This window comes from Crocuta crocuta, unplaced genomic scaffold, assembly GCF_008692635.1.
Source record: "Crocuta crocuta isolate KB4526 unplaced genomic scaffold, BGI_CrCroc_1.0 scaffold130, whole genome shotgun sequence".
NCBI lineage: Eukaryota > Metazoa > Chordata > Mammalia > Carnivora > Hyaenidae > Crocuta > Crocuta crocuta.
This window is the reverse complement of record NW_027527920.1, coordinates 5,965,554-5,977,893: the sequence shown is the minus strand read 5'-3', so window position 1 is coordinate 5,977,893 and position 12,340 is coordinate 5,965,554. Positions and strand designations below refer to the sequence as shown.

Below are 12,340 nucleotides of genomic sequence, written 5' to 3'. Positions count from 1 at the left end.
GAATACCCCCCCCCCCCCCAAAGTATCCATGATTGTCTCAGATTCTCCCTTTCCTTGGGGTCTCTGACTGCTGTCACCCTAGCATTGAGGCCTTTCTTGGTGGCCTGCATAAGGTGGCAGCAGTGTCATCCAACTTGCCCTGCCTAATGCTTCTCCATTGCACAGATCACCATCTGACAGATGATGGGGAAACTAACAATATGTCTTCCCCCAGTAGAAGAAGGGCTCCATCAGGGTAGGGGCTTTGCAGTTTTGTTCACCATTGAATTCCCAGGACCTAGCACCAGGTTCTCAAGGATGAATGAATGAATGATTGACACTCATAACATAGGCCCCTTCCTCAAGCCCCAGCCCTTAGACCCTCCCCTCACCTAGACTTCCATAGGCGTCCCACCAGCCTCCTCACCTCTAGGCTCTCCTTCCTCAGTTCCACCCTCCACATAGTAGTGAAACTGAGCACTCTAAAAATTACAACTCCAGTGAACCGTTTTCCTGCTCTACAACCTCCAATGGCTCCCCATTGCCTCCCAGATATAAACACCTTGCTCTGGCATTTAGGAGCCTCCAGGGTATTCTCCTCGCCCTCCCAGGCTTTGGCCTCACTGCTGTGCTTTCAGCACCTTCTCCTCCAGCCATATGGGATGGCGTCCTTTCCCTAAACATGGTCTCTTCTTTTCCTCCTCTGCACAACCACCCATGCTGTTCCCTCCATCTGTCATAGTCTTCTCACTCACATGCATTCTGCCCATGGAAATCCTACCCATCTGGAAGTCCCCTCCTCCAGAGCCTCCCCCGATCCCCTCCGCCTCCTGAATTAGACATTTCTCCCTCACATGGATTCCCATGATCCTTTCTGTGTGCCCTCTCTTGGTATTTACTGATCAGTGGGAATTGATTGGGGTTCTATGGGCATATACGCCCTCTCTTCCTGGCTGGGCTCAGCACGTGTGTGACTCTGCTAGAGTTGGGTCCTGGGGACACTGCTACCTCAGTTCCCGTGGGCCAGCAGCATGGCCGGTGGGGAGAGACACTGCCGAGGGAGCCCGTAGATTCCAGCCGGTGGGGCTGCTTCTGATCTGGGCTCCTCTGGGGCTAATGAGACCTGGGCCCCAGACCTGCCTCAGACACTTACTATGTCTCTCTCTTCAGTCTCAGTTGCCTCCCCAGGAAAATGGGGACAAGCCTACTTCTCTTCCATGTTGCTCATGTCCCTGAACCTGCACCCCAGGGAACTCATGATGCCCTCTTGTTCTTAAATCCCACTGAGTTCCAAAGGGACTTTGCGGAGCCCACCAGGGCTGTCTGGCTCCTGCTTCCCCAACTCCCTTGAGGGGAGAGGGTGAAACGCTCTGCCTTGCTGCAAGCTGGCGCTTCTCTCCCCAGGGGTGAGAGCTTCAATGACAAATTGGAAACTTGTGGGGCCCAGCTCTGTTTTTTTCTCAGCATCAGGAGGCTTCCTGCTGGGGGTGGGGGGAACCAAAGGCTTGGAGAGGCCCTCTGCAAACCCTACACTGGAGCTTCTGGGACATCAAATGGTCTGAAAAAAAAATAACAAAAAACCCAACTGACTTAATGATTTCAATGTACAGGCATTAGAGTCATATGGATTAAATTTCTCTGAAAATACACAAGGGCTTTAAAAGCAGGGGCAGTGAATACTTAGCACAAGAGGAATTTGTTTTCTCTTTTCCTCTATGTGCATCTGTGAGTGTCGTTTTTGTTGCCAAAACCAAGGCATGTGGCAAACTGCTCACGATTTTGGGGGCCATGGTGCACGGTCGGCTTTGCCTAGTGTGAGTCTGGAGTTGGGGGCGCAGTGGGCAGAAGGGGAAGGGTTAAGGAAATCAAGTGGCATCCCCCCCAGGTCTGGCCCCCTTCATTCTCCAGCTGTTTATATCAGGCTCTGGTGCCCTTGATGTTCAAGGGGGCCCGCAGCCTGGTAAATGGAGGCCAGACTTCATTAGTGCCTGCGGTGGAAGACAGCTGGTGGGCCCCTCTCTGAAGCAATGCTGGGACCCGGGTTACTGGGCAGGTGCTGGGGAGTGATGCTGCTCCCTTCCCTCAGTGGAGATGGGGATCCTCACATGCTTCCCTGAGAGAGTCTCCCAGGGAGCCCTGGCCTCATTGCAAGCCCAGGGGAGGCAGACCAAGGTGGGCTGGCTCTGCCTTAAGGGCTGGGAGCCAGGTCCACACCCAGGAGGCAGACTGGGTCAGAGGAAGATGCTCTACCAAGCTGCCCGAGGCCCGATTTCAGGGTTCAGCTGCTTGCTCGCTACGAGCCACTCATTCACCATTTGCCTGCTTTCCACATTCACGTTGGGGGCATTCTTTGATCTTGCCTAACACCCTGAACTCAGTAAGTTCACAGCCATTTTATACACAAGCAAACAGAGGTGCAGGGAGGCAGAGAGAGCTTCTCCCCGGGTCCTCCGAGCGACAGCCTCTGGACTGCACCCCTTGCACGTGCCCTCCCTTTGAGCTGCCTCCTGGCATGGAGTTGAATCAACACGCACTGCTGGAGTCATCCCCCATGCATAATTTCCAGCCAGTGTCCCCCAAATGACACTGGCATCAACCTCTTTTCCTATGATCAACATCCACAGGGTCTTGTGTCTGAAGACAAATCTTGGGATAGTGCCTCCAGGGCAGGAAGAATGGGGGCTGGGAGGGGGAGCAGAGAGGGAAGCATTCAAGTTGAATAAGCAGGGGTGTCCCTGCAGTGGGCACAGGGATTCCTGAAAGGCCCTGTGTGCTCCTGTCCCTTCTGTGGGAGCTGCAGCTCCCTGGGGCTCCAGGGCCTCTCTGTCTCTCCCAGCCCAGCTGTGGCAGGTCAAGTGGCTACGGTGTGGCACCAGCCCTCTCCCATGATGTGCTCAGATCAGCAAAAGTGACCAGCAATGGACTCTATCAGACCTTTCTACTCCTCTAGGCTCAACCTCCAAACTCCACTCAAATGCCCCTCTTCTGTGAAGCCCTCCCAGAGGTACAGAGATGTCTCCTTTCAGACTCAGGCTGAGTTTCTTCTTTGAGCAAGACTGTGCTGGCTGCTCTCAGACACAGGGAAATGAAGATGGTGTCCAGTAGGGGGGATATGCCATGGGCCCAAGTGACTCCAACACAAGGTAAGAAGTGATAGACGCCATCAGAGAGAGGGCTTAGGAAAGGCAAGGCGATTTCAGGCCAGGAGAAGGATCCAGAAAGCCTCATGGAGAAAGTGGCCTTACAAAGATGAACATAGTTAACAGCAGCTCATATTTTGTCTTGTATTGTTTTTTAATTATTTCAAGGACATTAGTGCCACCTCCTCAAATGGTCTGTGAGTTATTTGTGAGTGAAACCATGTCTTACTTTATACTAATATTTTGCAGAGTCTAGTAAAGTTTATTAACAGAAGCTTACTAAACAAATATTACTCAAAACAAATTCAATCTTGCCAAAGCCAGATCCATTTAACCTTTTTTTAATGTTTATTTATTTTGAAAGAGAGTGAGAGAGAGAGAGCACAAGCAGGGGAGGGGCAGAGAGAGAGGGAGAAAGAGAATCCCAAGCAGGCTCCACACTGTCAGTATGGACCCTGATGTGGGGCTCAAACTCACAAACCATGAGATCATGATCTGAGCTGAAATCAAGACTTGGGTTCTTAACCAAATGAGTCACCCAGGCACCCCCAGTTCCATTTAATCTCCAACTTCTCATAGAATGTACAAAATATGAACCTTAGTTTGGGGGTGGTTGAGAGATGTTTAAATTATTAATTTAGTCTTTTGGGGCATGTAGGTGGCTCAGTCAGTTAAGCATCTAACTTCAGCTCAGGTCAGTTCAAGCTCTGTATTGGGCTCTGAGCTGACAGCTCAGAGCCAGGAGCCTGTTTCAGATTCTGTGTCTCCCCCACTCTCTCTCCCTCCTCTGCTCATGCCCTGTCTCTCTCAGTCTCTCAAAAATGAATAGACATTTAAAAAATGTTTTAAATCATCCATTCAGTCTTTCAAAATATGTTCTTTTGAGCCTCTACTAATTGCCAGGGATTGGGCCCCTTAGAAAGAAAGACAATGAAACAAGCAATCGTCGTCCAGTTTGATAAATGTTATGAAAAACAAAATACAGGATTCTATGGGGCAATTATTCCGGTGATGGGAAGGGAGGGTCAGAGAAGCTTTCTCAGCAGAAGTGAAATCTCATTTGGTAAAAGTATGTGGAGTTTCAATTCCCGCCATAAACAAATTATGAAAGCTAGCTAAAACACACGCAACAACTATTTTCAGGCACAGGACAGCAATTGATGCAGAGCTCGGTACTTGAGAAAAGGACAGGAGTAGACCCACGTTCACCCCAGCTCTCTCCACGAGGGCATGTTCCTTAGTTGAGCACAAGGGAAACAGAGCCCAGAGAGCAGCAGCTGTGCTGAGTGACTGGAGTCACTGGATGGTGACTGGAATTGGGGCTGGACCGAGGATTTGGTAAGGGCAGGCAGAAGGAAGAGAGCCACCGAAAGAGAGGCCCCAAAACTCTGCTAAAATGTCCCCTCAGGATTTTTGGCCAACTCCTAAGCTGTGTAGGCATCCTGTGAGACTCTAGAAAATCTGTTAGTGTGGGAGAGTTTTTAGAAGCTGTCCAGTGCCTGGAAGATGTTGGGGTTCATGTCCAGCCTGAGCAGAGAAACTTTCATGAATATTGTGGGCTTTCAGTAGAGATCCCAGAAAATCCATGTGCTAGGAATAAAGACCACATCCTCAGAGGAAAGACAAAACTAGAGGATGTCTGCCCTAACCAAGGCCCAAACCAAGCCATGGTAAGATCTAAGGGGTTCATCAATATTTTAATTGCCTCTCAGAATAAAATATGTAATTCTTTATTCTATTCTATTTTAAAATGTTTATTTATTTATTTTGAGAGAGAGAGAGAGAGAAGGGAAGTTGCAGAGGGAGAGGGAGAGAAAGAGAATCCCAAGCATTTTCCATGCTGACAGTACAGAGCCTGATATAGGTCTCGAACCCACAAACTGTGAGATCATGACCTGAGCAAAAACCAAGAATTGGATGCTTAACTGACTGAGCCACATAGGTGCCCCAAAAATGTATAATTCTTTAAAAGAAGGTAACATAATCTATAGCCTCAATTGTATAACATTCACAATGTCCAACATACAATGAAATAAAAAATTACTAAACAGGCAAAGAATCAGGAAAAAGTAACTGATAATCATAAGATAAATAGTCATCAGAAGCAGACCCAGAGATGATCCAGATATTGGAGTTAGCCAAGGACTTCAAAATAACTATGATTAATATGTAAAAGAAAATAGACTAAAAAATCAACAAATGGGAGATAGATGATTTTAATAGAATTAGAAATTAAACTGTAACTATTTCAAATGATCTGATCGTATACATAGGAAATTCAAAAGAATAGTAGCAAACTAATAGAAATCTATAAAAAAGAACCAAATTGAAATTCAAGAACTTCAAAATAAAATATCTATAATTAAGAATAAATCAGATACACTTAGCTACACAATATACCTCATGTACATAGAAACAGAATTTATAAGACTATATCAATGGAAAAAAGTTTTTAGAAAAATCAATGAGTATAGTTAACCATATTAACAAAATTAAGGAGAAAAACCATATAACATTGCAGTCTTTGCAGAAAAAGTATCTGATAAAATTCACCACCTATTTATACATGCACACACAGACACACACACACAACTTCAGAAAACTAGGAATAGAAAAATAAAACTTCCTTAATCTGAAGGTATCTACAACAAATGAATAAGCTATAATCAACATCTTATTTAATTGTGAAATACTGTTAAGTTTCCCCTCTTATTAAGGAAGTAAGAAAAGTATGTTCAATGTCACAGTTTCTATTCAACTCTGTACTGAAGGCCCCGGTCATTGCAATTAGGCAATCTAAATTAAAAAAGCCACAAAGATTGGAAAACAAGAAATTGAACTGTAACTATTTTAAATGATCTGATTGTATACACAGGAAATTCAAAAGTATAGTAGCAAACTATTAGAAATAATAAATTAATTTCATAATGTTGCTGGATATCATGTAAGTATACAAAAGTTAACCATATTTTTATTTTTTTACATTTTATTTTAGATAGAAAAAGAGAGTGCATGAGCAGGGGAAGTGGGAAGAGAGAGGGAGTGAGAGGGAGAGGGAGAGNGAGAGAGAGAGAGAATCCCAAGCAGGCTCCACACTCAGTGCAGAGGCTGATGCGGGGCTTGATTCCACAACCCTGGGATCATGACCTGAGCTGAAATCAAGAGTCAGACACCCAGACAACTGAGCCATCCAGGCACCCTGCCTGTATGTTTCTATACTACCANAAAAAAAAAAAAAAAAAAAAAAAAAAAGATTAGAAAATGAAATAACATTTCTTTTTCATTAGCATAAAATATCAAATACCTAGGAGTTAATGTAGTAAAAGACATGCAAGAATTTTACACTGAATATTTGAAAGCACTATTAAGAGAAGCACTATTAGTTTTCTTAAATGGGATGCACAAGATACACTAACCATAAGAAAGACTTATAAATTCAACTTTATTAAAGTTAAGAACTTCTGTTCATTCAAAGATACCATTAAGAGAATGAAAAAGCACATCACGGACTAGGAGACGTTCCTTGCAATGCTTTTCTCTGACAAGGATCGTACGTGAAATATGTTTTTAAAAATTCTATAAGCCGATAAGAAAAAGACACATAACACAATTTTTACAATGGGCAAAAGCCACAAATCAGATACTTCACAAAATGGGATACCAAATGGTCAATACATTTACACAAAGTTACTCGACGTCATTAGTCGCTAGAGTAACCCAAATTAAACTCATAAGGAGATACCACCGGAAAGGCTTAAAATGAAAGAAACTGATAATACCAAGTGTTAGTGAAAATACGGAGCAACTGAAACTCTCTTACATTACTAGACTAAAGTTGAAATTGGTTAATCATTTCGGAAAAAAATGCTTGGCAATCTTACTAAGGTAGCTACATTACCTACCCTTTAACTCAGCAATTCTTCTCCAGAGTATATACCCAATAAAAATGAGTGCAGATGTCCACCAAAAGACATGTATGAGAATGTTGATAGCATCTCCATTCAAATTAGCCAAAAAATGGAAACAATCCAAATACCCATCAATAGTGAAGTGAATAAATACATTATGGTATATTGCTGCCGTGGAATATTACACCAGGGAAAAGGCATGAAGTATAATACATTCTGGGATATATTAAACCCCAAAGACACAATGTTGAGTAAAACAGGTCAGGTACAAATGAATACTTACAGTCTTATATCATCTATATGAAGTGCAAAACCAGGCAAAACAAATCTGGTGACAGTGGTCAGAATAGTGATTAGTTGGAGGGGCACTGAATCTTTGGCAGGCAGAGATGAGAGGTCTTATGAACCCAGGACAAGAAGTCAAGTCACTGGATGTGAGGGTGTCTACATGTGAGAGCCACCGTGGGCAGCCAATAGATGGCCGGGTGTGGGGGGTCCAGGGCTGGGTGGGGTGGCAGCTCTCATTCACCACTTTCTTTTTTTTTTCCATTTTTTAAATTTTCAACAGAAAGAGAGAGAGCGTGCGCAAATGGAGGAGGGGCAGAGAAAGAGGGAGAGAGAGAATCTCTGCATTGAGTGCAGAGCCTGATGCGGGGCTCGATCTCATGAACTGTGAGATCATGACCTGAGCCCAAATCAAGGATTGGACACTCAACTGAGCCACCGGGGCGCCCCTCACTCACCACTTCTTGCCGCTGATGTCATGCTGCTGCACTGTGTAGCCGAAGAAGGCGGCCCTGGAGCCAGCGATGATTCGAGGCTTCCTGGTGTCCATGTTGAAGGTGTCTGTGAACCCTACGGTGGGGAGAAGAGGATAATCAGGCAGGCAGAGGTCTGGGCCCCAATGGTTGACGGTCCCCACTGGGAGGTCTTGGCTGTGGGAGAAGTATGGTCCCCTGTCCTTGGGGAGCCACCATACGAGGTGGCTAAGGTAGTCCCTGCTTAGGGGAGCCCATAGTCTGATGGGAGAGGCCCACCGCCTGCCCTTCAAGGGCCATAATCTGATAGGGGAGGCATAAAACCTATTCTTGAGTAGACTGGGTCTGACTGGGAAGACCAGGTCCTCCCTCTGAGAACAGGGGTGGGGAGAAGACAGCTCTTTCCTCCTGCACTACCCCTCCTTCCAACCCCACTTCTTCTAGCTTCTACTGGTCTCCTCTTCCATTTTGTTTTTGTACCTCCTCTCTCCTCCTCCTGTGCCCCCTGCTCCTCCTTCTCATCTCTGCCTGCCAAAGAGTCGAGGAACTGCCCTCCCACCTGCTCCCCACGCTCCCCACGCCTGGGTTCCTAGTGGCCATGACTGCAACTCTGCTGGCTCACCACCACCTTCTGAACCAATTTGCAAAGCTCTGCCTGACTTCAGTTGGGGGGGTCACTGCTTGGCTGGGGCAGCTGATGCAGAGCAGAGAAACAGTCTCATAACCCTTTCACCCTGGCCTCTAAGGTCTTCCCTGTTTGGTTAGGTCACGTGTCACCCAGCCGATGCCACCCGAGAGCCTTGGTGTTGAGCCTTTGGCATTCCTGCACCAAATCACAAGACACGACAACCCACACCCGCATGGCAGCTTGGTTCTTGAGTCTCCTCACATCTGCCGTCATTTTCCCTTGCAGGACCTTGGGAGACTGAGCAAGCGGGATTTAGCACAACGGGGTTAAGAGGCTTGTCCAAGGGTGCACGGGGCGCAGCGGCAGCATCAAGAAGTAGGACCTGAGATGCCTGCTCTTTGCCTCCTTCCCTCCACCTGGAATTTTCAGGGAATGTCTGGCCTCCTTACCCATCATTCCTAATAGGGACACCATACATGGGACTTAGGGGGTGGGATCCTCCCAACAGCCCAAACTTTCAGCTTAGTGAAACACCATCAGCAGAATAGAATAGACAGAACATCACTGTCACCCCTTTCATGTGTAGGGTGCTTTATGTATTTCAAAGAACTTCTACATATATGTTGCCATTCAGCCTCTTTGACAGCCCTGTGCTGTGGGTAGCAAAGTAGCCTGCAGGACAGGGACTCCAAACGTGAGGCTTGTACCGTGAGTGTCCCACTGTCCTTCCCAGGGACACTGAATCCCTGGGCCGAGTGTCTGAGGATGAGGCCCAGGCATACATACTTGGACAAGACCTATGGTACAAGAACAAGTGGTTTCTCCCATACTCTCTTTTTTGCTCTGCAAATGGATACAGTGGCCAAAAGTTTCATCATCAGAGTCACTGAATTAGAGTCCCGGAGGGAAAGCTGGAACACCTTGGAGTAGGGATATTAGATACATGCTACCTCCCTTGTCTATATCAACTGATTATTAGTGCTGCCTGGAGCCCCGCGTTAAGAAAGATTCTGAGGTCAAGGCTGTGCTCAGTGGGTAAGACGAGTGTGATCAAAGTGCAGGGCCTGCTCTGAATACAGGAGAGGACGGTGGCAGCAAGCTGCTGTCTTCATATCCCTAATCTGCCACGGGAACTGAGTGTCATGGCCCAGAGCGGGGATGGGAGATGCCTTATTTAACAGGCCCAGACTCTGAACAGACTAATCAGCCTGGTTAGCAGCAGGCAGCCTCGGGAACGGGGACCCTGGTCAGGTGAGCACAGCGGGAAGACGGAGCATTGGTTCCTGGCCAGTAAGGGCCTGTCACGGAAGACAGAGGGATGCTTAGCATCAACTGTGCAGGGCTGGGAGGTGGGCAGAGAGGGGTCAAAGAAATGGAGTTGGCAGATGAGGAACTCACGCTCTCTCCAGATCTGTTCCAGGAACACACACATACTCACACACACGCACACACATGTGCATACACATATACATGTGCACGTGCACATACATGCACACGCACATGCTTGTGTACGCGGATGCGGCACACACAGGTCTGAGTGTGTGCATGCACACACACATTTACAAGCACAGGCCACCTCGCCGATGGTGTGCATCACTTTATCTGGCTCCCTGGCGCCCCCTGGGGACACCCCATGGTGTTCCAGTTCCTCTTCTTGCTATATATGACCACAGCAGGAGGAGGTGACCCTGAATAAGGGGAAGGCACGTTCCGGCTGTCAGGACCCTCCCACCTCTTCCAGGCCTGCAGGAGGGTGAGCGCCAGGGAAGATGAGGCCATAAATTATGTCTTTGAGGTCTTCCCGCTACCAATGCTTCTTGTGTGAACACGGAAGAGCTGTCAGACCCTGTCACTCCTCAACCCCATACCCTCCGCCAGGTTCCCACCCCACTCAGTCGCAGCCGGACTCCTTACCTGCAAGGCCCTGCGTGATCACACCCCCCCACCCCACCCCACCCCGTGCTGTTCTTTCTGCTCATTTCCTGTCCTCCCCCCTTGGTCTGTTTGCTCCAGCCATGCTTTCCCCACTTGCTGTTCCTATGATGCATCAGGCCGCTCTCTGCTCAGCACCTTTGCCCTGGCTGTTCCCTCTGCCTGGAACACTCCTCTCCTGGTCATCGCCACGGCTCACCCCTCAGGTCATCAGCGCGTCTGTCACAGTGCCATCTTAGCCACCACCGGGCCACCCTGCCACTCTCAATCCCCCTTCTCCTCCATTTTTCATGACAGCACTTATCACAAACATATTACATATTTGTTTCTTGTCATGCAGCTGATAGTCCATAATATTCTTATGTTCCTTTAGTGGCACAAAGCACTGCTGTGCCCTCAGCTTACATTAGTGCCTGAGTAGAGACCTAGCCCTTGGTACCCGGTCATAGGTATCGACGGACTGGATGGTGGGGACCAGGCACCACGTTGGACTGGGATGCCCTCTCCCCTCCATGAGGAAAAGGAGAAAGAAAAGGATATTTCCTGAGCGCTGAGATGTTCCAAGCACAATTCTAGGTATCTAACCATCAATTTTACATTAATTCGTTAGAGCTCACACCAGAATTGTGAGACGGGTATGATCCTACCCTAAATCACTCGGCTGAGAGATCAGAGCAAGTCCATGATCACATAGCTCAGGACACCGGGATGATGTGTTATCCCTGGGAGACCAGGCTTTTATAACAAGGACCCGCTAGGGAGAAGGGGGTCTTCTTTTCAGAGAAGGGAGTCTTTCCTGCTCTCTGCCCTCAGGGGGTAACTCCTCTGCTTTGGAGTTCTGCTGGGAGAAGGAAATGGAGAGAAAGCAGGCTTCCCTGTTCTCCTTCCTCACCTGCGGGTCTGTCTATGACCAGTCTGGTCTCCCCTGCACCCCCAGGGGTAGGATTAGTGAAGCCCGACACAGGGTAGAGGACAAAAGCCCTCAGGGCCAGGACGTTAAGTTACAAAGTGCTGGTGCCCCCACTGGCCTGGGCACCTGCTTCTGAACAAACCAAGCCAGGGAATGGCTTTCCTAAAAGTGATATCAAGTCCGACGCTCTGACCTCGGCTCCGCACGGGATCTCTGGCCCGTTCCTCTGAGAGCAGATGGCTTTCATGCGTGGGGAATGTGCCCTTCTCAGAAATTTACAAACCCGAGATACCAATAAAACAAAACAAAGTTGTTTTTGACGGGAATCAACAGGCCAGTTGCAGGGAGCCTGGCCGCTTTTCTGCCCCTGATATTGATGACAGGAGGGTGGAAACCCACAATTCTTGGACTGCTCTTCTGTGGCCTATGGCCAAAGTTACATCAGTTTTTTCAGACGCTTCTCTTTTCAAAAAGCACCAGTCAGTCCCAAGAAGGGATGGGAATCACAGCCTGAGCTTGAGCACCACTCCAGGCTAAGGTGAACACTGTGGCCTCGTTACCAGGTGGGCAGTCCCAGTCCCAAATGCAGAGGCACGCTGGCCAACGCACATCCAGAGCTACTATCAGCCGACAGCTCCACAGGGAGCCCTCACTCTAGCTCAAGGGGCGGCTGCTGGGCTTCTATGCCGCATCAGTCCATTTTCATGGTTTGCTCCCTGCCCAGCCCTGTCCTAAATCCTCCACGCAGTCCCACGGTCCTTGGAGCATCTGCAGACTTGTCTTGTGCTAGTTTTCCTCTGGCTCCCGGCATGCAATTACCAAGGGCCCCTTTCTGCTCCCTAGATGCCCCTTCCTCCCGCCCTGGGGACTTTGCACTTGCTGCCTCTCTGATGTACTCCTCATCACCATCCAATCTCAGCACAAATGTCACATCCCATCACATCCCCAGAAGCCTCCTTGGCACCAGATCTTGCCTAATGATCTCATCACCTCTCATACTCACTAATAGGAGAGGTCTCTTCTTATCACAGTTAATAATTAAAACTGGTGTGATCATTTGACTGATGGCAGCCTCACAAATGCCA

The 12,340-nt window shown here is 48.0% G+C and overlaps 1 protein-coding gene across 1 annotated transcript in view; it reads right to left on the bottom strand.

The window, feature by feature from the left end:
* Positions 1 to 8,866, bottom strand: part of ITGA11 (integrin subunit alpha 11) — an 89,856-nt gene extending 80,990 nt beyond the window's left edge. Inside the window, exons 1-2 of the mRNA XM_077781129.1 lie at positions 8,863 to 8,866; positions 7,771 to 7,882 (exon numbers count right to left, since the gene is read on the bottom strand). Of these exons, the coding sequence (XP_077637255.1) occupies positions 7,771 to 7,882; positions 8,863 to 8,866 (116 nt within the window). The remainder of the gene's footprint in view (positions 1 to 7,770; positions 7,883 to 8,862) is intronic.
* Positions 8,867 to 12,340: the final 3,474 nt, after the last annotated feature.